The sequence below is a fragment of the Narcine bancroftii genome, chromosome 1, assembly GCF_036971445.1.
Source record: "Narcine bancroftii isolate sNarBan1 chromosome 1, sNarBan1.hap1, whole genome shotgun sequence".
In the NCBI taxonomy this organism is placed as follows: Eukaryota; Metazoa; Chordata; class Chondrichthyes; order Torpediniformes; family Narcinidae; genus Narcine; species Narcine bancroftii.
Window position 1 is genome coordinate 485262346 of NC_091469.1, and position 27022 is coordinate 485289367.

The 27022-nt window shown below is 46.5% G+C and overlaps 1 protein-coding gene across 3 annotated transcripts in view; it reads right to left on the reverse strand.

Annotated features, from left to right (window-relative positions):
* The window catches only part of vill (villin-like), a 112106-nt gene that overhangs the window by 46225 nt on the left and 38859 nt on the right, over window positions 1-27022 (reverse strand). For all 3 annotated transcript variants that reach the window (XM_069914940.1, XM_069914939.1, XM_069914941.1), the window contains exons 7-11: window positions 18298-18503; window positions 15270-15348; window positions 14042-14140; window positions 4501-4654; window positions 1993-2093 (exon numbers count right to left, since the gene is read on the reverse strand). In XM_069914940.1, coding sequence (XP_069771041.1) covers window positions 1993-2093; window positions 4501-4654; window positions 14042-14140; window positions 15270-15348; window positions 18298-18503 — 639 coding nt within the window. The remainder of the gene's footprint in view (window positions 1-1992; window positions 2094-4500; window positions 4655-14041; window positions 14141-15269; window positions 15349-18297; window positions 18504-27022) is intronic.

Below are 27022 nucleotides of genomic sequence, written 5' to 3' on the forward strand. Positions count from 1 at the left end.
CATCAAGGTACAAGCAAAATGTTGATAGGTGTCTGAACAATTTGTTGGGGCGGAGGGGCAGGGGGAGGTACACGATCCCACAGGCAGGAGGCAATAGGTGGATAAGGAAGAGAGGGCACAGCAGCAAATGGGGGGAGGAGGGATGGCTCTGTGTACGGAGAGGGAAAGGGAGGGGGGATGGTTCTGAATGTGGAGATAGAAGGTGGTGGAGAGCTAGAGGAAAGAAGACAAGGGGAACGTTAAAGGGAGTACTGCTGTGCCCTCCCTCCCTTATCCACCTATTACCTCCTGCCTTTGGGACTGTACTCCTCCCCCTTTCCCTCCCTACCATTTTGTTTGGATGCTTGCCAACATTTTTCCATAGAAATATTTTTAATATTTTTTGACATAGTCAATAGTGTTATGTGTTCCCATTTTTAAGTTTATTTTATTATGTGGGACTTCCATTTTAAGAGAATAGATTTAACAAGTTTTTGGAAAGTGACAGTGAACTGGCAGCAGGCTTTGAACAGCATGTTCTTAAATTGGATACCTTTGCAGAGTGAGGAGAGAAGCCCTGGAAATCTCAGGTGCAGAGACCATGTGACCAGCATATTGAAGAATATGCTCAGGAGTCATTTTAAGGAGACAGCACAGGAGCAAACAGCTCTCTGAAGAAGAAATACTGTGCTGGATTGGCCTCCTATGTGGTTATAGACAATATCTGATTTCCTCCTGTTTGTTATAGAGGAATGAAAGATGCCACACTGTGACCAAAAGAGTGAAGGTCACTTTTTGTTCGACTGACCCACAAAAAGGGTTCAACTTGCAGAAGAAATACTGCCCTTGGATAGTGACCAGAGTGAGATTCACTTGACTTTGGCTGACACATGGAAAGGATCCTGGAAGCTTTGTGAGCACCACTTGCTTCATGACCCCTACGTCAAAGAAGAGGGGAGGTTTGGTTGGCACTCGTCTAGAAAGGATATTTCACTGGAAGCACCTCAACAAGGGTTTCGTGAGTTGTAAACATTCTGTCACCCCCTGTCTCTTTCACCCAACTTCATGAACTGCTAATTCCATCCAAAGCTGGTGAGTCTTGCCTGCGTGTCGCATCAATTTCAAGCCTACATGTCATCACTGAATTTCTGAAACTGAATTTTGGACTTTGAACTCCCTTTCGAGAATTGTGCCTTGAGCTGTAGTGGCTTGGGGTCATTCCACACACATCAATGTATATTCGCGCATAGTCGGGGGTTATGTTTAGATAAGTGTAAATGTTAGGTAATTAGAAATATTATTTTAAATAGAACACCATCTGGGCTTATTTTGCTGCTGTCTGGTACGTAACAGTAGGGGAGAAGTATGGATGAAACCAACTAAATTACTGCTTCACTGGAAAGGCGGCCCTGCAAACTTTGAGCAGAGTCCTGATGGGGCCATAGCCAAAACCAAGTCGAGAATGGAGGCTCTAATGTGGGTTTGGGTTTGACAAGGAGTTGAGGGGATGCTGCCTGGACCTGCCCTGGAGCCAAAAGGGCAAAGAAGAAGTTATGGAGAACCACAAAAGCCTGATGATGCTGGAATCTTGGGCAGACAAAAAGTTGGTGGAGGAGGTCCGCAGGTCAGACAGTATCCATAGGGAGAAATGTTGAACTTGGGACAGAACAGTAAGTGGCAACAGGGGTTCAGGGAAGGAGGACTCTTGGTCTCAGACTGGTGTCTTTTCAAGCAGTAATATATCCTGGTGCTCCAGACACTAGTGCTGCGGGTGGTGGGGGGGGGGGCATGATAACTCATTTGGGAGGGCATGACCCGCCATTGCCCTCTTCCCCTCAATGATGCTGACCAGCTTTTTTAAACTGTAATTGACGATTGGAGTTCTATGATTTCCAAGTGCTCCCCATGAGGTTTCTGTCAGCTAAAAAGTTTGGGAAGCCCTGACGTAGAGGATGGACTGTTGCAGGAGGCTCTTCCTGCCCCAGACATGAATGGTGGGGATTTCTCACTTACCTCGACTTTGCCCGAAGCATCATCCACCATCCTACACTGGGCTGCCAGTTCAGGTCTAGCGTGCAACAGGGTCGTGTCGAATTTGGTCTGCTCCACCTTGGCTGTGACAGAGAATGGGCAGAGAGTGAACTTCCCAGGAAGAGAGGAATTAAGATCGAGGGAAAATGCTGCAAATGCAGGAAGTCTGAAATAAAACCGGGCTGGGCTGGCAGGGAAGTGCAGACAAATGTCCTTCTGCCTTTGAGTGAAGTGGTGGGTGTGTGTGGAACGGGCTGCTGGAGGAGGTGGTTGAGGCAGGCACCATTGCAATATTTAAGAAAGAGATTGGACGAAGACATGGATAGGATCAGCCATGATCATATTGAATGGCGGACCAGGCTCGATGGGCCGGATGGCCAACTCCTGCTCCTATTTCTTATGTTCTCGTGGGTTTGGAAGGATATGGGCCAAACACATGCAGGTGGGACAAGTGTGGAAGGGACATACAGAGTCACAGAGTGTGGAAGCAGGCCCTTTGGCCCAACTTGTCATTGCCAACCAAAATGTCCCACCCACACCAGTCCCACCTGCCTGCTTTTGGACCATGTCCCACGAAACCAGTGGTTTCCAAACTGCCCCCTAAACTCATATTCCACTTTAAATGATCTCTACACCATAAATGCTCTGTGATTAGTAAGGGATTGCTTAAGATGGTCTGTGGGTGGGAGGGAAGGTTGAGAATCACTGCTCTAGACCCAATTGATACTGAAATATTTTGCCTGAGAAAAATTGTCATGGGCCCATTTCCTTTGGAGTTCGGAAACCGTGCACATAATGAGTCAATTAGGGACGATTAAAACAGAGGTTTTCAAAATTTTTCTTTCTGCCCACATCCCACCTTAAGCAATCCCTTACTAATCACAGAGCACCGATGGCAGAGGGATTATTTAAGGTGGAATGGAAGTTTCGGGTGGGGGGGTAGTTTGAAAACCACTGCTCTAAACCCATCCTATCCTCGTATCAGTCCAATGTTTTCTTAAACGTGGCAATAGTACCTGCCTCAATCACTTCTCCCTACAGCCCGTTCCACACAGCCACCACCCTCTGCGTAAAAACATTAACCCTCAGGTTCCTGTTAGATCTCTTCCCCCCCCACCTCCCATCCCCCTCACCTTAAACCTATGTCCTCTGGTTACTGATTCACCTGCTCTGGGCAAAAGACTGCGTTCACCTGGTCTGTTCCTCTCATGGTTTTGTGCAGCGTGAGATTCCCCCCCCCACCACCTCATCCTCCTGCTCTCCAAGGAATAAAGCCCCGACCTGCTTCACCTCTCCCTGTAGCTCAGACACCCCCCACCTGCCCCCGAATCCTGGCAAAGCGAAGGCCTGCAGACACCATGACTGAAGTAGAATCACAAGGCTGGAAAAATTCGGCAGGTCAAACCGTGTTCTTTATGTAGCAAAGGTAAAGATACATGGCCAGTGTTTCATCTTCTCTGCCCCCATGCCAACTTGACAACCACTTTCCTGCAGGACAGTGTCCAAAACTGAACACGACGCTCCATATGGGGCCTCCCCAACGTCTTATACAACTGCAGCATGACCTCCCAACGTCCCTACTCAGTACTCTGGACAGATAAAGGCCAACACACTAATAGCCTTTTTGCCCTCCCTATCTACCTGTGAGACCACTTTCTAAAGAACTATGCACTTGTTCTCCTCGATCCCTCGTCGCTACAACCATCCCTGGATCCCCACCATTAACTGCCCACGTTAGACCACCCAGAATGTAACACCTTGCATTTCTCTGCATATATTCCATCAGCCATTCCTCTTCCCTCCTGTCCAACTGACCAACATCCTGCTGCAAATGTTTGCACCCATCCTGATAAAAGGGGCCTTAGACCTGAAATGTTCAGCCCATTTCCCCCTCCATGGGTGCTGCCTAATATGGTACAGCACAGAAACAGGCCTTTTTGCCCCCTCATGTCTGCCCTGCCCATTTACACTCATCCTAAATTATCCCAATTTTATTCTCATCAATTTCCTCTTCAGCGCAACAGAGGATGAGAAGTGACTTTATAGAAAGGTTTTGATAGGGCGGACACCTTCCTCCTGTGGTGATAAGAGGAGATCGGTGTAAAGAGAGTAGAGAAAAGTTTAAGGAGATGTCAGGAGTAAGTGGTGGGTGGTGGTGGAGGCTGGTATAGTAGGGACATTCAAAAGACTCTGATGTTCTGTTTGTTCTATTCAACCCTTCATCCACACACCTAAGGCAATTTACAATGGCCCAATAACAACCCCCCCCCGCCCGATCTTTGGGATGTGAGAGGAAATTAGAGTTAGAGGAAGCTCCGCAGAGACAGCGCTGGAGGTCGGGGTCGAACACGGTTCCCCCGGAACTCTATGAGGCTGTGGTTCTAGCAGCATCTTCTGATTTTACCCGCAGTGGTGGTGGGGTGAGGGGTGTGGTGTGTGGAGGGGAGGGGAGGCCGAGAGAGATGGGTGCCAAGTAGCTGCAGGACTCACCGATCTTGCCCACCGTATACTTTTTGCCCAGACCTTGGGCCTGCCATTTCACCGTCCACTTCTTGAAGAGCTGCTTGAAGATGGCAGACTCAGCCCCATCGTTCAACAGCACCACGGTGGTGCTGTTTGGGTAGTTCTTGGCTTTAATAAACCCCTAAAGAGGAGGGAGGCAGCGGATTAACTCCAGAACATCGGAAAATAGGAGTCAAACACAAGAGGCTGCCAACCTCGAGGTTGAAGTAAAACACGACGCTGGAAAAACTCAGCAGGTTAAAAAGGGTCCTTTATGTAGCAAAGATAAAGATACATCACCAATGTTTCAGGCCTGAGCCCTTCATCAGGGTATGGAAAAATGTTGAAAAAATGGTGGGGGAGGGGGAAGGCAACAGGGAGGAGCAAGGTCCCAAAGGCCAGAGGTAATAGGTGGAAAGGGAGGGAGGGCATTCCAGCAAGCTGGGGGAGGAGGAATAGCACTGTGTATGGAGGGAAGGGGGTGAAGAGCGGGAGGAAAGAAGACAGAGGGCTGGGGATGGAGAGCAGGTTAGCAGAAACCGGAGAAGTCGACGTTAATGCCGTCCGGCTGGAGGGCGCCCAGACGGAAAACCAGGTGTTGTTCCTCCAATTTACAGGTGGTCTTGGTGGGGTGGTACATTAGGCCACGGACAGGCATGTGAGCGTGGGAGTGGGGGCGTGGATTTGAAGTGGTCGGCTACTAGGAGATCCCTGTCACTGGTGCTCAGCGAAGCGATCTCCCAGTCCAGTCTCTCTGACGTGGAGAAGGCCACAGCGGGAGCACCAGATGCAGTAGATGACTCCCCATGGATACACAACTGAAGTGTTTGGGGCCCCGTACAGTGGTGAGGGAGGAAGTGTGGGCGCAGGTGTGGCAACCCCTGCGGCTGCAGAAGAAGGTGCTGGGGGATGCCCCACTGGAGCAGAGGAGATTCACAAGGTTGCTGCCAGGTCTTGAGGAACTGAGTTACAGGGAAAGGTTAAACCAGAAGGGACTTTATTCCTGAGTCCAGGGGGGCTAACTTAAGGCCCCCCGGGCCAACTGCGACCCATTGCCCATATTTCAGTGGCCCCGTCAGGGGAAAAAAATGGTAGCGCTGCAGTAACAGCTGGTGTGCACCCGCGGAGAGATGGGAACTAAGTCTCCATGCTCCCCCCCCGCGTGGTCCAACTGCCCAGTACGAATGGCGCCAGTGTTGAAATATTTAATGAACCTATGGACTAAGAAGAATGGAATTATAGGTACGGAAGGCAAAATTTTGGCTAAAACCTTTTTCTTTATCATTAAATAATCAGCTTTTGAAAATGTGGGAACAGAAAGGAATTAAATTGGTAGAGGATCGTTATGAGGCTGGGTATTTCATTCAAAGAATGAAGGAGAAATATGGAATTTCTTCCAATACCCTGTTTACTTATCAAGTTAGAGCCTTAGTGATGGAACATTTCTAAATTTGAAAGTTTACTTATTGAAGGGGGAAGAGAGGATTTATATCTGAGATGTATGCTTTATTACAGAATGTGATGCCTAAGCCGGAAATTCACAAGTCTAAATTAAAATGGATAAAAGATTTATCGATATCTATTTCTCAAGATGATTGGATTTCGATATGTGAGGATAGTCTGACTAAAACTATAAATGTAAGGTATATATTGGTTCATTATAACTTTATTCATCAGTTATATTTAACTCCTGAAAAGTTAAGGAAATATGTTTATTTCTTCTGATTTATGTTTTAGGTGCCAGTAGCAAGTTGGCCCTTTCTTGCCTTCTACTTGGTTATGTGAAACAGTGAGTCCTTTTTAGAAGTTTTATTTAAATTTAAAATTTCACCTGATCCTGTGGTATTTTTATCGTGTTATATTAAGAAATTGAGTTTGGAATTAAAATTAGATAAGTCTCAAATTGCCCTGGCTGTGGCTAGAAAATTACTTGGAAAAATGAGATTGGTTCAAGCATTCAACGGTGGCATTCGGAAATGAGGTCTTGGATTTCACTGCAAAAGATAACGTATAATCTATGTAACAATTATCCTTTCTTCATTAAAGTCTGGACCCCTTATACGAGATATTAGTAAGGTTTTTTCCCCACAGTCGTTGGGGCTGCGCTAAACCAGGGCAATAATTGAAGGTTGTTATGTAATTATAACTATCCTTTAACCTTTTTCCTTTTGGGGTAGATTAAAGGGGGGTTGGGAGGGGTGGGTGGGTTAGGGTTGGGGGGGGGGGGATTATATGGGATAAATATTATGTATTTTGATTGTATGACTTATTTTGATACATAAATGAAATGTGGGGGAGAAAAGAGTGGCGTCGGCTCTGTACAGGGTTTAAACGGCCTGTTAAAGGAGACGGCGGGGGTTGAAAACTTCAGGGGCCAATATTGTTGGCCCCATGACTCCTTGTATTTTACTGCATGTGGCCCACAACCATAAAAGGTTGCCCACCCCTGCCCTCGAACATCAATCAATGAGGGCAGATTTGCTAGATGTGTAGAAACGAATGAGGGGGACAGACAGAGTGAACGCAAGCAGGCTTTTTATCCTATTGAAAACTGGAGGACACGGGTTAAGGGTGAAAGGGGAAATGTTTAAGGGGAACATTAGACACAACGTCTTCACTTAGATGGAGATGGAGCATGTGGAACGAGCTGAAGTGATGAATGTGGGCTCAGTTTTGGCATTTAAGAGAAAAATTTGGATGGTCTGGGTGCAGGTCAATGAACCAGGCAGAATGATGGGCCAAAGGGCCTGTTTTTGAGCTGTATTGTTCTGCGGTTTGAAAGGTAAAAACATCATGAGTTGGGACCGGAGAAGGAGTCACCCAGTACTAAGGAGTAACAGGATGCAGGTGTGACCTTGTATGCTCAAGATAAGTGTGGCAATAACAAGATGATGTGCAGCAGACTAACAGAGAAGGGTAGCAACAGCTTATTCATTGGACAATGTAATGGTATGATAATTTACTAAGTGCGTGTCCTGGGGTATAAAAAAAACACCACTTGCTGATATCGTTAGAATGCGCCTTCTCCAACTAACACTGTTAGTTGCAAGTGTTACAATCCGGTAATAAAGAACCTTGATTTCGACTCAGTCTGGTGTCTGACTCACTCATTTTCGAACAAAGCAGACCTAACAATTTGGTGACCCCGACGTGATGGGTGAGTGGACACTAGACGATGGTTTCTGTTTTTCTTGACAATCATCTCAGCCGGCTGACAAAAAGGTCCAGAGAAGCCTGTTTTAACAAAGTTCTCTCTCTCTTAAAATCTTTATGATTGTCAGTAAGAACTGGAGATCGGACAAATTAGACGATCATAATTGAAGGTCGTCACCTGCCAGGATTGTAACACGTAAGTGTTTACAGACAAAACTATAAAAGTCCTTAAGGTGTTTTAGTGACATTTGATAAGTGCTTCGCCGACAAACTACTAGAGTTTAAAAAGTCTTTATTGTGACGTTGCAAAGTCCAATAGAGTGAGAAGGTGGTCTAAGAATAATTGGGGACCTGAGTTTTCTGCCCTAAACCGGTTATTAAGAGGAGAAATCTCCCACGTGAAAGTTGGGCTTTGAAAGAAAACGAAGGTTCAGGCTTATTGGTCTCCATTGTATAAGACTCGCTTATAAATGTCCGGTAGGTATGATAATGTCTGTACACTTGAAAACTTAAGAATTTATTTCCCAAATTCGCCGTGGTGGAATACCACAGCGGACATTAGAGACCTTGAGACGACATAAAGAGTACTCAGAGATGCCTGCCTGGTGAACAAGGGTGACGACCAAAGACTTCAAAAGCTGTGTCCGGATCAGGTAGGAGATATCAATGAAAAAGTTGACAGAATCTTAAGAGACACACGGTTTATTCGAAATATTTTTGTCAAGTTAAATGAAGGTATTCCCAGCATCACCAAGGAGATAAAGTTACGTAAATTCATAGATTGGTACATGGAAACTCAACGAAAATATAGCCCAAAAACTTGGTTTCCTAATTGTAACCTAACTTTCAGACCTCTTTGGGAAAACAGAGAGTGGAAGACGAGCAATTGGAGTATACAGGACAGTCTGAGGTCCACCGGAGGACCAGACTTGGAGACTGTTTCACTAAAAAACTTTTATCATCTGGCCTGCAAGGAGACATTTTTAAAGGCGATTTTTGTTAACATAGATCCTCTAAACAGACAAGAACCTAAATTAAGAGAGGCATTAGGAAGCGACCCCGCAGCAATGGCTGCACAGTTGCCTGCTAAGACCTTTGACCAAGTTATTAGGGAAATTAATCAGGAATTAGAGAAGCGAAATACCAGTAAAGAGGCATTGGAGAAACAAAGAATTCTCCGAAAATGTGTAGATCGCTGGAGGAAGATGGGGTGGTTACCCGGGAGCGCCGAGATGTTCCTGACAGGTGAGGGAAACAAAATTCTAAAGCGTAGGGTCTTAGATAAGCTGGAAGAAACAAAACACAGAAGGGAAAGAAAAGTGCCTGTTTCCGGTTTCCAGCCACGAAGTGTCCGGGTTTGCTCTCTCCCTCCCTCCTTTCCCCCTCCCCCTCTCTCTTCTCCCCCCCCCTCCTCTCTCACCCACTCCCCCTCCCAATCCTAATCTGTGGCGGTGCTGCCCTGAAATCCCCAGGTGGGGCAGGGCAGAGAAATACAATTTGGTTTTAATTTTGTGCCCACAATTCCAGCTCCGCATCAAATGGGATCCTGTTTTATCCTCTCTCCCTCCCTCTTTCCTGCACCCCCACCATTGTGGGATCAGGGCAGACGTTGTGGGCTGACGTGTAGCTCACTCGAGATGGGAAGGAAGGAAGGAGTGGTAGTTCCCAGTGGTGGGAGACCCAATCTGATCCAGACCAGTGATCACAGGATGAGAACCTTTTAAAGGTGTAACCATGAAACGGAAGTATTAATCCGAAGACTTTTCTCCCAGTGGGGCCATGGCAAGGCATTTTCTCTCTCTATCTCTCATGCTCTGTGTATCTGCCTCTCTATCTCTTTCTCTCGCTATGCTCTCTCTCTCTCTCTCTCTCTCTCTCGCTCTCTCTCACAGTCTCTGGATGTATGTGATGTCATGTATGTACTCTGACAATAAATCTCTCCGACATGATCTGGTTTTACGGAGACTTGTCAGGGCAGTCATGCTTCCCCGGGCTCTAAGCCTATTTAAGGTGGCATGCCATTCCCTACAAAACACAAAGGAAGGGAAAGGAAACACGGCGGCTGACAGAGCAGCCAAACAGGTTACTGGATATCAAGAACCTATACAGGGGATGATTCTGAGGTCCCATGGCAAAAAAGAGGAATTAGAGAGAAGAGAAAATAGTAGTAAGTTGAGTGACCAAAAGGAGAAGGAGGGATAGGGACCCCACCAAATATTGAACACCTGATAGAAATACAGGAAAAAGCTAGCCCAAGTGAGAAAGAGGAATGGATGAAACGCAGTGCTACACGACAGGAGATCATCTATGACAATTGGACAGTACATCTCTGGCGCTCCCCGATAGGTACGATAGTTGCCCCCCGCCAATTACTTCCGCTATTATTTGAAGAAGCACATGGGCCGACTCACATTAGCGCCACCAAAACCTATAATACGCTTAAACAACATTGGTGGAATCCCCACTTACGTGAGCACATTGACAACTTTAGAGCTGAAAGTACTATCTGCAATGGGCATAACCAAAGGATCACCTTACCCCACCCGCTTTTACAATTTCCAGTACCGACAGCCCCATGGAAAGAGATCTATATTGACTATACAGATATGGGTACTGACCTTAGGACAAAGGAAGGATACCGATATCTCTTAGTGGCGGTAGATAGGTTCTCACGGTGGGTGGAGGCTGTCCCAATGAAGAGGGAGGATGCGGATAGTGTAATAGGCTGGTTGATGCGAGAGTTGATACCCCGCTACGGGGTCCCCAGCAGAATATGCTCTAATAATGGGTCCCACTTTAAGAATGAGCTGATCCGACAGGTTGAAGAATACTTAGGGATCAAACACCGTTTCGGTAGTGTCTATAGGTCTGAGAGCCAGGGGCAAGTAGAAAGGGCAAACAGGACGATAAAAATCCAAATTAGGAAAGGTTTTGGGTGGGACCAGGTTGAATTGGGTCGAGACATTGCCATTAGTACTGATGTCTATGCAACAAGAGAAGACCAAAGATACCTTCCTGTCACCACACGAGATTCTAACGGGTCGACCCATGCCCGGTCCAAAGACTGATCCAGCCTGGGTAAAGAATTGGGAAGAAAGGGAAGTGGAACTGGACCATTATATGCAGATGCTGGGTAATAGGGTTGCTTTAGTTTCACAACAGGTGGCGAATGCAAATAAGGAGAACCCGGACACTGAAGGAGTTCCAGTGAAGGAGGGAGACCTGGTGTATATCCGTAAACCAGGGAAGGTACATTGGACTGAAATTAGATGGACTGGACCATACACTGTTACCGCCGTGACAGATAGATCGGTAAGAATTGACAAACCAGGGGATAATAATTGGCATCATTTTGCCTTTTGCTCCAAGGCAAAACAACAAGTAGCGAGTATTGGAAAATATGATGAGACTCATGTGGACAATGCCGAGGGCCCTATGGGCATTCCTGTTGATGGGTTGCCAAACAAGCCAACAGAGTAGTTCGGATCCATGCGGGGCCAAAGTTATTCTGAAGATAGATAAAGACAAGGATAGCACCTTCCATTTCGATCTATGCTACACTTCTATCTCGAATAACACAGGGCCAGATGGGTCACTCATTAAGGGGCTGACAAAACTTAAGGCATTGGCGAAGGAATTAAAAGCCCAATCTGGAGTCTCTAACCCTGTTTTGTCCTGGTTACATGGAGTGTTTGGGAAATGGGGCACAATGTTGGGACAACTTTTCCTAGGATTGTTCATTTCTGTATCCATTTTTATCACTTGTGGCTGTTGTTGTATTCCATGCATTCGAACGCTGGTCATGAGGACCATTGAGAGAGCCTTTGCCAACCGCGATGATCTGCCTCCGAAATATCAAGCTCTACAAGCTACGGAGCGAGACTATCTCACGTCACAGGAGGTGTCAAAAAATGCTGAGATCGATCCGGAGTCTGATGGAGAATGTGACGGGGAGGAGGGATTATAAAATAGATTGTAGCACAAATGTTAACTTTTATCTTAACTAATTACAAATGCTTAGAAGGGATAGCCAGTTATTTGCTTGGGGGAAAACGGGGAGGAAACTTGTAAACAGGCAATGGGATCGGGGAAAAGGATGGGGGGTATACGCTAAAGAGGGTTGGGGGGAGCCCTCACCCACCAGTCGAAAAACCCCGTGAACAGAACCCGTATAGAGCTTGGCAATAAAAGGCGAACTAATGTAACGCGGTGGTAGCATAGTCAGGGCAAGATTGTCCTCTAAAGGGGACAGAGGAGGGATTTTAAGGTAAAAACATCATGAGTTGGGAGCGGAGAAGGAGTCACCCAGTACTAAGGAGTAACAGGATGCAGGTGTGACCTTGTATGCTCAAGATAAGTGTGGCAATAACAAGATGATGTGCAGCAGACTAACAGAGAAGGGTAGCAACAGCTTATTCATTGGACAATGTAATGGTATGATAATTTACTAAGTGCGTGTCCTGGGGTATAAAAAAAACACCACTTGCTGATATCGTTAGAATGCGCCTTCTCCAACTAACACTGTTAGTTGCAAGTGTTACAATCCGGTAATAAAGAACCTTGATTTCAACTCAGTCTGGTGTCTGACTCACTCATTCTCGAACAAAGCAGACCTAACAGGTTCCATTCCGATCTATGCCAGCCAGTTCCTCTTCCTTGATCTTACAAATATTTATCAAATCTATCTAACGATTCAGTCTCTGCATCCACAAGGGCGGGGAATGCCAGAAATTCCAGCGAAGAGGTTTCTACGCATCTTCAGTAGTTGCCCTTTCTCCACGGCCATCCCAGTTAATTGTCCCGGGATAGGAGGCCGTTTCCACTAGGCCACCTTCAGCCAGGCCACTGACTGCTTTCCCACCGAACACATCTCATCCCCTGGCATCAGAGAGTTCTACCTTTGAACAGAATGGAATGGATGGAAGTTGTCCTTTTACCCCTGGTTTGATCAGCTGACGCCGGGGATACAAGTCAGGGTAGAGGCCATCAATCTCCGGCCTGATTTGACATCATGCTTGGCTCATTTCCTTTTCTGCTGGATCTTTAACTGATTAATTCCCCGTTAACTCCTGGGACAAGGTGCCAGTAGAAAAGGGGCTAATTATAAGTGACCGACCCCTTATTCTGCAGCTGTGTGCACGACTCTACGGGGTTGAAACATCCCAACGTCCATCTCACGATCACTCAGGGCTGTTAATATGTAAATAAGGTCACCCTCTCAATCTGCTCAATTCAAAGGAACACAGACCCAACTGTACAGCCTCTGTTCGTGGCTTAATAGAGGTCCAGTAAAACCCCTGGTATCCGAAATTCAAGCAACCGGCAAATAAAAATCAAGGAAAAAATATTTTAAAAATTAAAATATATAAAAATAAAATAATAGGAAAAAAAATGCATAAATTTAAAATAGCAAATGTTCTCTGAAGTAAACATAAACCTTTGGTGAAGATGGGAGCAAATATTCAGCCAGCCGAGGGCCTTGGTCGACCTTTGCTTGTGGCAGCTGTTTGAATAAAGTTGTATAAAACAGAAATGGTGTTGCCCGGGATGAAGAGCTGGTTGATGCTGCTCGCCGTTGGCGTGAGTCTCTTAAAGTGTCTCCTTATCCCTGCTTAGTTAGAATCACCCTGGTCAGAGGCTTTATCTGTAAACTTGGGGAAGGCCAAGTTTATCTATAATGTTATCGCTCATCCTTCAGAGCTGGCTCTGTGGAAGGGGAGGAATCTGCAGATGCAGCGACAGTTAAATGTTTTCAAAGAATGTGACTGAAAATAAAGTAAAATGCTTTATATATTCATGCAAGTGAAGTTTGTTCAATGTAAGTACAGAGTAGTATTTTTGTCTTTTAAGCTGTTTATTCTTAATACAGGCATTGCAAGAGTAAGTCTCAAGCAACCGTAAAATACAGTTATCCGGCACCTACCAATCCCTGTGGGTGCCGGATATCAGGAGTTACTGCATATAAGATTATGATAGCATCTTTTTCCCAGGGTGACAATAGCAAATACCTAAGGAGATCTATTTAAGGTGAGGGGAGGAAAGTTGAGAGGAGATGTCAAGGGTAAGTTTTTTTCACATTGAGAGTGGTGGGCGCTTATAATGCATTGCCGGGGGGTGGTGGTGGGGGCTGGTACAATAGGGACATTTAGAAGGCTCTTAGGCATGTGGATGAAAAAGATAGAAGGTTATGAGTGTGAAGGAGGAAAGGGTTATATTGTTGTGGAGTAGGTATCCATAGCTCGGCACAACTTTGTGGGCTGAAGGGCCTGTACTGTGCAGTAATATTTCATTGCATCTCAGTTTCTGGGCTGCAGTGCAGAGAGGTGTGGAGCTAGTGCCATCCCTTGTGGTCAGAGCGTTTGTCTGGAGGACTCACCAAGCCCCTGTTCATCGCAGCTTGCTTCTCCTCCTTACTGGCTTCTTTCCCCTTCCACACAAAGATGGTGACTCCACCCTGGTCCAAGATATAGCAGTCCTGTGGAGGGATACCAACACCAGCATCAGTAGGGGTATCCAGGACTGGGATATGGAATGGTCTTGTGGGATCCAGGATTGGAAATGGTCATGTAGGATCCAGGATTGGGAATGGTTGGCTGGAGACTGGAACCAGTGGTAGTCATGACATCCAGGATTGGGGTAAGGAATGGTCATGCAAGATCCAGGATTAGGAATGACTGATGGAGAACAGGATTTGGAATGGTCATGCAGGATGCAGAGTTGGGAATGGTTGGCTGGAGACTGGAATCAGTGGTAGTCATGGCATCCAGGACTGGGGTAAGAAATGGTCATGTGAGATCGAGGATTGGGAATGGTCATGCGGGATCCAGGATTGGGAATGGTTGACTGGAAACCAGGATTGGAAATAGTCACATGGGATCCAGGACTGGGAATGGATATGCAAGATCTAGGATTGGGAATGGTTGGCTGGAGACTGCAATTGGGAATGATTACATGGGATCCTTGATTTGAAATGATCATATGGGATACAGGACTACAAATGGTTGCCTGGAGACTAGAATCAGTGTGGTGGTCGTGATATCCAGGATTGGGATGAAGAATGGTCATGTGGGATCCAGAATTGAGAATGGTTTATTGGAGATCAGAATGGTCACATGAGGTCCAGGATTGGAATGAAGAATGGCCACATGGGATCAAGGATTGGGAACAGTTGGCTGGAGATCAGAATTGGGAATGGTCACATGGGATCCAGGATTGAGGACGGTTGGCTGGATATCAGAATTGGGAATGGTCCTGGTTTGGAATGAAGAATGGCCACATGGGATCCAGGATTGGGAACAGATGGCTGGAGATCAGAATTGGGAATGGTCACATGGGATCCAGGATTGAGGATGGTTGGCTGGATATCAGAATTGGGAATGGTCCTGGTTTGGAATGAAGAATGGCCACATGGGATCCAGGATTGGGAACAGATGGCTGGAGATCAGAATTGGGAATGGTCACATGAGGTCTTGGATTGGGATGAAGAATGGCCACATGGGATCCAGGATTGTGGACAGTTGGCTGGAGGCCATCCCAATGGATTCTTCTTATCAGTCACTGCCCATTCCCGCTAGGATCCCCAGACCACTGGGACAGATTCTCACCTGGTGATTCAGCAAGTCCTGGGTCAAAGGTCTTGTAGCCACTTCCTGCACCATCAGACTGCCCGTGGCTTCGGAAACACTGCAAAGGGGAGAGGGTTCAGGTTAAACCAGGTCAGGAGGGAGAGATCCTGCATTCTGTGGGTTCACAGAAGATCCTCTCCTTCCATGTTTATTTTTAACTTGCGCTCATGATCCCCTCAAATCTGGGGAGAGAGCCATTGTCTCAGAGATCCGTGTTCGATCCAGCGCTGTCCATTTGGAGTTTGCACATTCTCCCTGTGACCGCCCCAGCTCATCAGGCGATCCCATATCTCAAGGATGTGTAGGGCAGTGGGATAAAAAGGAAGTCTGCAGATGCTGGGGTCAGATGAATTACACAAACGAAACTCAGCAGGTCACGCAATGTCCACAGGAACTGAAGGGTAACCAACGTTTCGGGTCGGGGATCTGAATAAAAAGGAGGGTGGGGAGAGGGGGGGAGGGTGGAGGGAGGAGGGAGCTCAGGCTAATGGGTAATAGAAGAGAAAAATGCTGAGAAGGATTGGGGGAGAGGATAGCTCTGTGATAGATGAAGGGAAGGGACTGGGGAGATGGAGGAAAGGAGACAGAGGGATCAGGAAAGAGAGGGGTGTAGAGAAGTTATCAGAAACTGGAGGTCGGATTTAATGCCATCTGGTTGGAGAACACTGGGCTAATTAGCCAATATCAAATCCTTCCCACCCGCAGTGTGTGGGGGTGAGGGGCAGAAACTAGATGAGGTCACCGGGAATGTGGGGAGGTTAAACAAGTGGGATTGGTGTAGATGGTGGTGGATGGTCGGCATGAACTATGAGGGCCGAAGGGCCTGGACAGTGTGACTTCATGAGCCCAATTAAACAATGCTCGTTTGAAGTTATTATCATCTGACTAGATGTACAACCAGATGGTGTACGTGTGGGTGTCTGTGAGTCTGTGTGTGTGTGTGGTTGTGTGAGGGTGTGTGCGTGGGTGTGTGCGTGGGTGTGTGTGTGAAAGTGTGTGTGAGGGTGTGTTTGCGCATGAGTGTGGGTGGGTATGTGTGCAGGTGTGGGTGTGCATGTGTGTGTGGATGTGTGTGCGCGTGTGTGAGGATGTGTGTGTGCATGTGTGTGGGTGGGTGTGTGTGGATGTGTGTGTGTGGGTTTGTGTTGGTCTGTGGATGTGTATAAAAATGTATCAAAATGCACATATATTTATGCATAAATATGTAATATAAAATGCAGATATAACATAGAGTTAGATATATTGGATATGATTATTGGCAGGACACCTTCAGTTGTGGAGATCTAACCTTTGACCCATGGGTAGACCAGGCATTTCCCCACCCATGGGTGCCTTCCACCCACTATTGCAGGCAGAACATCTGGCAGCACTTCACTTCAAACTCTGCAGCGTGGGAGTATGACGTCAATCGAAGCTCCCTGCGTCTGGTGAATGGCTGTGTGGGTGTGTGTGTGGATGTGTGTGGATCTACCAGCCCCACCGGTGAAGCCCTCTGCCTGCAGTCAGTTGAACGAAGTATCACTCAGCCATGAACAAAGAGATGGGCCAGTGACTGCCCTCGGCGGGCTATGACTGTGCAAAATTGGGTGACGACATTCCCTGCAATATAACTGGTCAATGCCTCGTTATCTCTGGCGGGATGGAATGAACAATCTGCACCCTCACAGGGCCAGAATATCAGGACCTACCACAACCGAACATTGTCTCCTCCCATCACACCGGGCACCCTCTCCTCTCACCTCCCATCACACCTCAGGATTGCCTTTCTGACCGGAGGTCTCTGATTAGTAGTGGGCCTCAGGGATCAGCGCTGGGTCCACTGTTGCTTGTCACTTCTGGCAACGATCGGGATTATAATGTGGTAAATTGGATCAGCAAGTTTGCTGATGTCACTAAGATTGGAGGCGTTGTGGACAGGGGAGAAGATTTTCAAAACTTCCAGAGGGATCTGGACCAGCTTAGAAAATGGGTGCAAAAATGGCAGATGGAATTTAATGCAGACAGGAGTGAGGTGTTGCATTTTGGAAAGACAAACCAAGAAAGGAGGTACACAATGAGTGGTCGAGCACTGAGGAGTGCGGTAGAACAGAGGGATCTGGGAATACAGATACATAATTCCCTGAAAGTGGTGTCACAGGTGGACAGGGTTGTAGAGAGCTTTTGGCACATTAGCCTTCATAAATCAAAGTATGTTATGAGATTTTATGGTGAGATTGGTGAGGGCAAATTTGGAGTATTATGTGCAGGAAAGATATTAATAAGATAGAAAGAGTGCAGAGAAGATTTACTAGGATGTTGCCGGGACTTCAGGAACTGAGTTACAGGGAAAGGTTCAACAGGTTAGGACTTTATTCACTGGAGCCTAGGAGAATGAGGGGAGATTTGATGGAGGTATTTAAATTATGAGGGGGACAGACAGAGTAAATGTAGGTCCGCTTTTCCCACACAGGCTGGGCTAAACAAGTACTAGAGGACATGGGTTAAAGGTGAAAGGTGAGATGTTTAGGGGGAACTTTACTCAGAGAGCGGTGGGAGTGTGGATCGAGCTGCCAGTTGAATGTGGGCTCGATTTTGTTACAGGAGGATCAGAGCCAGAACCACCAGGCTGAGGAACAGCTTCTTCCTGCAGGCAGTGAGAATGACCCTCTGACCCTCCCAGACTCATTTATTTGTATATATGAGTGCTTGCCCTGGGTATGTATTGTTTGTCTGTGTGTGCGTTATATCGGGTTGTGCGTCTGCGTGTTTTGCACCGAGGATCGGAGTTCGCTTTTTCTTTGGCAATCAGATGACAATAAACTTGACACCCACAACATTTAAGAACATTCTTCTCGAAATACATCACCATTCCTCCGCCATCACTGGGTCCTAACCCTGGAACTGGCTCCCTGACATCACTGTGGGTGTCCCAACTCCTAACTCACCGCCACCTTCTCAGGGACAGTGAGAGGTGGGGAGTTGAATACCCACGAACAGGCCCCTCGGGTCAGATAGTGGGAAAACCTACTGGTATAGCCGGATGTTGGACTTCTGGAGCTGGTCGGCCTTCTGGTCGGACGTGGCCTCCCTCAACTCGCCCTTGCGTTCCCCCAAGATGGCCGTCATGATCTTCATCAGCTCGGGGTGCTGGGCCTCCTGGTCTCCGTCCATGATCCCGATCTGCGCTCGACCTCCACGCTCCCGATCTCTGATGTCCTGGGCCACCAATAGGGCCTGTGTTTGAGAGAGGGGAAGAGACGCCAGAGTCAACTCCAGGCAGCTCCCCCAAATGATCTTTTCTCCCCTCAGGCCCCCTATTTTGTTCCCTTCCTGCCGCTTATGTGTTCATTATGGAACATGAGCGTTCCAACACAATGCAATCCCTTCAACCCATGATGTTGTGGTGAAATCTACTCCACCACAATCTAACCCTTTCCCCCCTCTATTTTTCTCACATCCTTGTCCCTCTAACATAAGAACGTAAGAACCAGGAGCGGGAGTTGGCCATCTGTCCCATTGAGCCTGATCCACCCTTCAGGGCTGATCTGATGATCAGATCATCTCCACCTCCCTGCTTTTTCACCATATCCCTGAACTCCACGACTATGCAAAGGACTATCCAACCTTGTCTTAAATATGTTTAGAACAGTAGAACATCACAGCACAGAAACAGGCCCCTTCAGCCCTTCTAGTCTGTGCTGAACCATTTTTTTGCCCAGTCCCACTGACCTGAACCCAGTCCATAGCCCTCCATACCTCTCCCATCCATGTACCTAAACAAATTCTTCTTAAATGTTAAAATTGAGCCCGCATTCACCACCTCAGCTGGCAGCTCATTCCACACTCCCACCACTCTCTGTGTGAAGAAGTTCCCCTAAACTTTTCCTCTTTCACCCTTAACCCATGTCCTCTGGTTTGTATCTCACCCACCCTCAGTGGGAAAAAGCCTACCTACATTTACTCTGTCTGTCTCCCTCATAATTTTAAATATCACTATCAAATCTCCCCTCATTCTTCCATGCTCCAGGGAATAAAGTCCAAAATTGCACACAGTCCTCCAGATTTGGCCTCACTAAAGCCTTGTATAATTTTTCTATAACATCCCAACTCCTGTACTCAATATTTTGATTTATGAAGGCTAATGTGCCAAAGGCTCTCTTTACAACCCTATCCACCTGTGGTGCCACTTTCTGAGAATTATGTATCCCAGATTCTCAGTGACCATATTCCCAGATCCCTGTGTTCTACTACACTCCTTGGTGCCCCAAAATTTACTGTGTATGTCCCCTCTTAGTTTGACTTTCCAAAATGCATTAAACTCCATCTGACATTTTTAGCCCATTTTTCCAGCTTTGAAAACCTTCGCTGTCCACAACGCCTCCAATCTTAGTGTCATCTGCAAATTTGCTGATCCAATTTACCACATTGTCATCCAGATCACTGATATAGGTGACAGACCACAATGGTCCCAGCATCGATCCCTGAGGCAACAACACTAGTCAGTCACAGGCCTCCAGTCTGAGAAGCAATCATCTACCACTCCTCTCTGCTGGGCTCTCCCGTGAAGCCATTGTCAAATCCAGTTCACTACTTCACATTTTAAATATTTCTGCCAGAGTCCCTACAATTTCTACACTTGCCTCCCTCAAGGCCCGAGGAAATATCCTGTCAGGCCCAGGGGATTTATCCACTCTTATTTGCTTTAAGACAGCAAGCACTTCCTCCTCTTTAATCTGTATAGGTTCCACGACCTCACTGCTTGTTTTCCTTACTTCCCATGACTCTGTTCCCATTTCCTGAGTGAATACTGATGAATACTCTTTTGGCTCCATACAAAGTCAATCATTTTGAACTTCAAGGGGACCAATTTTGTCCCTTACTATCCATTTGCTCTTAATATACCTGTAGAAACCCTTAGGATTTTTCCTTCACATTGACTGACAAAGCAACCTCATGTATTCTTTTTCTGTCCTGATTTCTTTCTTTCTTGATGTTTTTCTTGCATTTTTTATACTCCTCAAGTTCCTCATTTGCTCCTTGTTGCCTATACCTGTTATACACTTTTCTCTTCTTCCAAACCAGACCCTCAATATCCCTCAAAAAGCAAGGTTCCCTATACCTTATAACTTTGTCTTTAATCCTGACAGAAAGATACAAACTCTGTACTCTCAAAATTTCACCTGTGAAGGTCTTCCCTTCACTTACCTTTCACACCTTGCCTGAAAACAACTTATCCCAATCTTCAATTGCTAGATCTTTTCTCATTTCCTCAAAATTGGTCTTTCTCCAATTCAGAATCTCAACCTGAGGCCCAGACCTATCCTTGCAACATAGAACAAGACAGCTCAGTGCAGGCCCTTCAGCCCTCGATGTTTTGCCAACCAGTGCATCACTTCCTATAAAAACTAGTTCTAAATTCCCCCGCCCCCCCCCACCCTGTAACCCTCTTAAATGCCCCTCATGTTCCAGCCTCCACCACCATCCCCGGCAAGTCATTCCAGGCACCCACAGCTCTCTGTGTAAAAACCTTACCCCTGATGTCTTCCTTAAACTTCCCTCCCTTCATTTTGAACATATGTCCTCTGGTGTTTGCTATTCCTGCCGTGGGAAACAGGTGCTGGTTGTCCACCCTATCTATGCCTCTTATAATCTTGTAGACCTCTATCAAGACTCCTCTCAACCTTCCATGTTCCAAAGAGAAAAGTCCCAGCTCTGCTAACCTTGCCTCTTAAGACTTATTCTCCAATCCAGGAAACATCCTAGTAAATCTCCTCTGCCCCCTCTCCAAAGCTTCCATATCCTTCCCATAATGAAGTGACCACAACTGAGCACAATACTTTAAGTGTGGTCTCACCAGAGATTTGTAGATTTGCAACATGATGTCCCTACTCCTGAATTCAATCCCCCATTAATGAAGCCACATTTGGATTTGCACCCCAAGGTCCCTCTGTTCATCCACACTCTTAAGTAACTCACCATTAAGCCTTTGGTTAATCCTGACCAAATCCATCACCTCACATTTATCCGGATTGAACTCCATCTGCCACTTTTCTGCCCATCTCTTCATCCTGTCTATATCCTCTTGTAACCTTCGTCAACCTTCAGCTCCATCCATGTCTCCTCCAACTTTCATGTCATCCACAAACTTACTGACCCATCTTTCTGCCTCTTCATCCAGGTCATTTATTAAAATCACAAAGAGCAGGGGACCCAGAACAGATCCCTGCAGAACTCCATAATTTATTTGAAACTAATGGCATTATGATCACTGAACCCAAAATGTTCCCCAACACATACTTCTGTCACCCGTCCTGTCTCATTCCACAATGGGAGATCCAGGATTGCATTCTCTCTAGTTGTTACCTCTATACACAGATTTAGAAAACTTTCCTGAACACATTAGACAAACTCCAAGCCATCCAGCCCTTTTACAGTCTGGAAGTCCCAGTCAATATGTGGAATATTAAAATCCCCTTCTATCACAACCTTGTGTTTCCTGCAACTGTCTGTTATCTCTCTATAGATTTGCTCCTTCATTTCTCGTTGACTATTGGGCAGTCTATAATACAACCCCATGATTGTGGTCATACCTTTCCCGTTCCTCAGTTCTACCCATATCACCTCAGTAGATAAGCCCTGTGGTCTGACCTCCATGAGCATAGCTGTGATATTTTCCCTGACGAGCAATGCCACTCCTCCCCCATTCATTCCCGTGTTCTATCACGTCTAAAGCAACCGAATCCCGGAACGTTGAGCTGCCAGTCCTGCCCCTCCTGCAGCCAAGTTTCACGAATAACCACAATATCATAATTCCACATGCCAATCCATGCTCTAAACTCGCTTGCCTTTCCTATAATACTCCTTGCATTGAAATAGATACTCCTTGCATTGAAATAGATGCAAGGAGTATATTTCCACCACGTACAACCCATTGACTTCTAACAGTGCATGTAATTTCCACGTCATATTTTCCCTCCTCCACTCTTCTATCTGCTCTGGCGTCTGGTTTCCTTCCCCCTGCAAATCTAGTTTAAACCCCCCCACCCGGAGCAGCATTAGCAAACCTTCCCGCACAGATATTAGTCTCTCTCCAGTTCAGAGAGAAAACTGTCCCATCAGAACAGGTCCCACCTTCCCTGGAAGGGAGCTCAATGATCCAGGAACCTGATGCCCTCCCTCCTACACCACATCTTTAGTCACATGTTCAGCTGCATAATCCTCCTATTTCTAACCTCACTAACACGTGGCGTGGGCAGCAATCCTGAGATCACAACCCTGCAGGTCCTGTCCTTCCACCTAGCACCTAACTCCGTGAATTCTCCTTGCAGGACCTCCTCACCCTTCCTACCCACGTCATTGGTCCATGTAAGGACCACGAAATCTGGCTGCTCATCCTCCTTCCCAACAACGCTGAGAACTCGATCTGAGATATCCCAGACCCCAGCACTAGGGAGGCAACATACCATCTGGGATACTCAATCTTAAATTTAAATTGAGACATACAGCACAGTAACAGGCCATTTCAGCCCACGAGTCTGTGCCGTCAAATTTACATGCAATTAACTTACAACCCCCGGAAGTTTCAAATGGTGGGAGGAAACCGGAGCCCCCACGGAAAACCCATGCAGACACAGGGAGAACCTACAAACTCCCCCAGTTCTGGTCTCCTCTACCAATGGAAACAATTTACCTGCCTCTATCTTATCTTTGCCCTTCATAATTTTACACATTTCTATAAGATCCCCTCTCTTCTGAATTCCAGACTACTTAATCTCTCCTCATAGGCCAACCCCCTCATCTCTGGAATCAACCTGGTGAACCACTGCCTCCAAGGCCAGTACATCTTTCCTCAAGTAAGGAGAGAGAACTACAGGTGCAGCCTCACCAGAACCTTGTACAGTCGCAGCAAAACCTCCCTGCTCCTAAATGCACTCCCTCCACCAATGAAGGCCAACATCCCATTTGCCTTCCTGCTGCACCTGCAAGCCAACCTCTCGCGCTTCATCTACAAGCCCTCCCGAGTTCCTTCTGCGCGACAGCACACTGCAATTGCTTTCCATTTAAATAACAATCTGATCTTCCATTTTTCCTTCCAACATGGATCTCTTCACGTTTACCAACAATAAACTCCACCCACCAGACCCTTGCCCACTTACTTAATCTATCTATATCTCTCTGCAGACTTACCATATCCTCTGCCCAATTTTCTCGTCCACTTAATTTAAGTCTTTTGAATGTCCCTATTGCACCAGTCTCCACCACCACCCCCCAGTAATGCTTTCCAGGCACCCGCCAATCTCAATGTAAAAAAAACACTGCTGACATCTCCTTTAAACCTTCCTCCACTCACCAAAAACAGAAGTCCCCTGGTATTTGCTATTGTCACACTGGGAAAAAGGTGCTGGCTGTCCTCACTATCTAAGCCCCTCATAAACTTACACACCTCCATTAAATCACCTCTCACCCTTCGTCACTCCAAAGGGAAAGGCCCTAGCTCTGTCAGCCTTACTTCATGTGACATGTTCGCCATTCCAGGCAAAGGCCTCTTCCTCTGCACCCTCTCCAAAGATTCCACATCCTTCCTGTGATGGGGCGATCAGAACTGAATGCAATATTCCAAGTGTGTTGAGAGGGGTTTCAATATAGAAGCAGGAGGTCTGTTATGCGCCCAGAGGACCCCAAAACCCAGCAGCAATATAAATTCACCAAGACAAATGGTTACTTAAACAAAAGTTGCTTTTAATTATCTTTAAATATGAAGACAGGATCAAACTCTAACTTATTACTCCCTAACTTAACTCCCTTCTAATTCTAAGTGCACGTGTATGTAATGTGTGTGTAAGTTCAGAAAAGTCCTTTGATTCACAGTCCAATCTCACTTCTCACTCCTCCAACTTCACTGGTATCCGGCAATTCTTATACCGTGCACAGAATTTAACATTTATGAATCTTCACTAGGCTTTTGTGCTTGAAGAGTAAATGGTTACCGCTCAGAAAGGTTCTTGTCGGTTTTCAGAGAGAGATTTGTTGCTCATTGGACTCAAACTGATTCCTTCTGATCAGCTGAAGAAACTTGCCCCCTCAGGGTTTTCCAGATGATAACCTCTTTCTTTCAGGTCACCACAGAGTTCCTTTTCTATTTCCCTTATTTCAAGTGAAACATTATACAGTCAATCCTCCCCTCTTGTATGGACCACAAGGGCTTGTGAGTTCTGAGATCAGCCAGTTCAAAGAAAGAGGTTAGCACCAAAGGCTGGTGAAATTCATAAATGTTAAATTCTGTGCACAGTATAAGAATTGCCTGCAACCAGTGAACTTGGAGGAGTGAGAAGTGAAATTGGACTGTGAATCAAAGAACTTTTCTGAACTTACACACACATGCACTTAGAATTAGAAAGGGGGTTAAGTTAGTAATAATAAGTTAAAGTTTGATCCTGTTTTTATGTTTAAAGATAATTAAAAGCAACTTTTGTTTAAGTGACCATTTGTCTTGGTGAATTTCTATTGCTGCTGGGTTTTGGGATCCTCTGGGCCCGTCACAGGGAGGGACTGCACCCCCTCTAGCTATGCCATTTAGGACTGAGATGAGGAGAATTGTCTTCACTTAGAGAGCTGTTAACTTGCGGAACTCCTCACACGGAAAGTTGTTGTGGCCGATTCATTAGGATGAATTCAAAATGGAGTTGGATGAAGCCCCTATGGCTAAAGGGAACAAGGGAGATGGAGAGAAAGCAGGAATAGGGTTCTGTGGTTCTGTGAATCATATTGAATGGGCTGAATGGCCTCCCCCAGCTCCCATATATTCTCTGATTCACAGTATGTGTGCATTGTACTTGCATATATGACAATAAAATCTCATTAATTTCTTCGTTCAATTCTCCAGCAAGCTCCCCCCTCCAGCCACCAGGACTTGCAATCTCCGCCATGTGGTGTTCATCTTGACTCCTACACCCGTGGCGACCGTCAGTGACAGAGCTCTTGGGCATGGAAACATCAAGCTAGACAGGATGGAACTACGCCCTTCGGCCCAACTCGTCCCTGCCAATCAAGTTTCCTACCTGCGCTCATCCCACTTGCCTGCACTTGCCACATGTCTGTCCAAACCTTCCCTCTCTGCGTACCCATCCAATGTCCATTACGTGACACAATTGTCCCTGCCTCCACCACTTCCTCCACCAGCTCATTCCACTCTCTGTGTGAAGAAGATGTCCCCCTTAAACCCTCCTCCCCCTCACCTTTAAAACGCAGAGGCTCTGTCTGCCACAATAGCGTGGATCTCCCAGTGGCCATCCATTTCAACTCCCCATCCTGTTCCCATGGTCTCATGCACTGCCAGACTGAGACCACCTCACCCTCCAACCAGACTGCACAAACATCGACTTCCCCGGTTCTATTAAACCCGTCCCCCCCTTTTTCCTCCTGTCGCCTTTCCCCCAGCTCTGTCTCTCCCTCTCTCTCCCCTTTCCCCCCTCTTTCCTTTCACGGAGACAAAATCAATTCTCACCTCTCCTCTTACTGTATCCAATTAACACCTCTTGTTGGTCTGGGCTCATCCCCCAGCCAATCTTTAGTCCTCATTCTGATACTTTCCTGCTTTCTGCTCATACCCTGAAGAAGGGCTCAGGCCAGAAACATCAGTGATCTATCTTTACCTCCTGTGGGCGCTGTGAGACTGGCTGAAGTTCCTCCAGCATTTCTGTGTTTATCTATCACTGCAGACTTGCGCGTTTCACCCCCTCACCCGTGGCCTAAGCTCTCTAGTTTTACACTCCCTTATCCTGGGGGGAAAGGCTCTGAATATTGCCAGTTCGGGAAGAAATTCAGACTAGGTGCATAAAGCAAGCTCCCAGAAAAATAATCTGCTTCCCCTCCCGAGCTCCCTCTGCCTTGGAAACATCCAATTTGACCCAAAGACCATTCTGACTATTCAACTTGTTGGAATTGAAAAGAATGAGAATATCTTATAGAGAATGGCTTCTTGGCCTTTTGGCTAAGATCAAGTGTAGAAGATCTTATAGAAACATATAAAATGGTGAAAGACATAGATAAGACTTTGTTTCCATTGGTGGGGGAAGACCAGAACTAAGGGACAAACCCTCAGGATTCAGGACGGAGGTGAGGAGGAACTGCTGTTCCCAGAGGGTGGTGACACTGTGGGATTCACTGCCCATCGAAGCAGTGGAGGCGACCTCAGTAAATAGATTTAAGATGAGGTTGGATAGATTTCTACATAGTAGGGGAATTAAGGGGATATGGAGAAAAGGCAGGTAGGGGGAGATGAGCCGATCATCAGATCAACCTCAATCTCATTGAATGGTGGAGCAGGTTTGACAGGCTAGATGGCCACCTCCCGCTCCTATTTCTTATGTTCTTATAAGACGTAGAGGCAGAATTAGACCATTTGGCCCATCAATCTGCCCCGCCATTTGAATCATGGCTGATGTATTTGTCCTCTTGTCCCCTTTTCTCCATAATCCTTGACGCCCTTACAAATCAAGAACCAATCAACCTCTGCTTTAAATATAACCAACAATGGACTCCACAGCAGCTTTTCAATGTGGAAATTAGACATACAGCACTGCAACAAGGCGATTTGGCCCCACACCGCCCATATTACACCCCATTAACCTACACCCTGGTACTTTTTTGGAGGGTGGGAGGAAACAGGAGCCCCCGGAGAAAGCCCCCACAGTCACAGGGGGAATGTGCAAACTCCTTACAGTCTGTGGCAATGAATTCCACAGATTCAAACC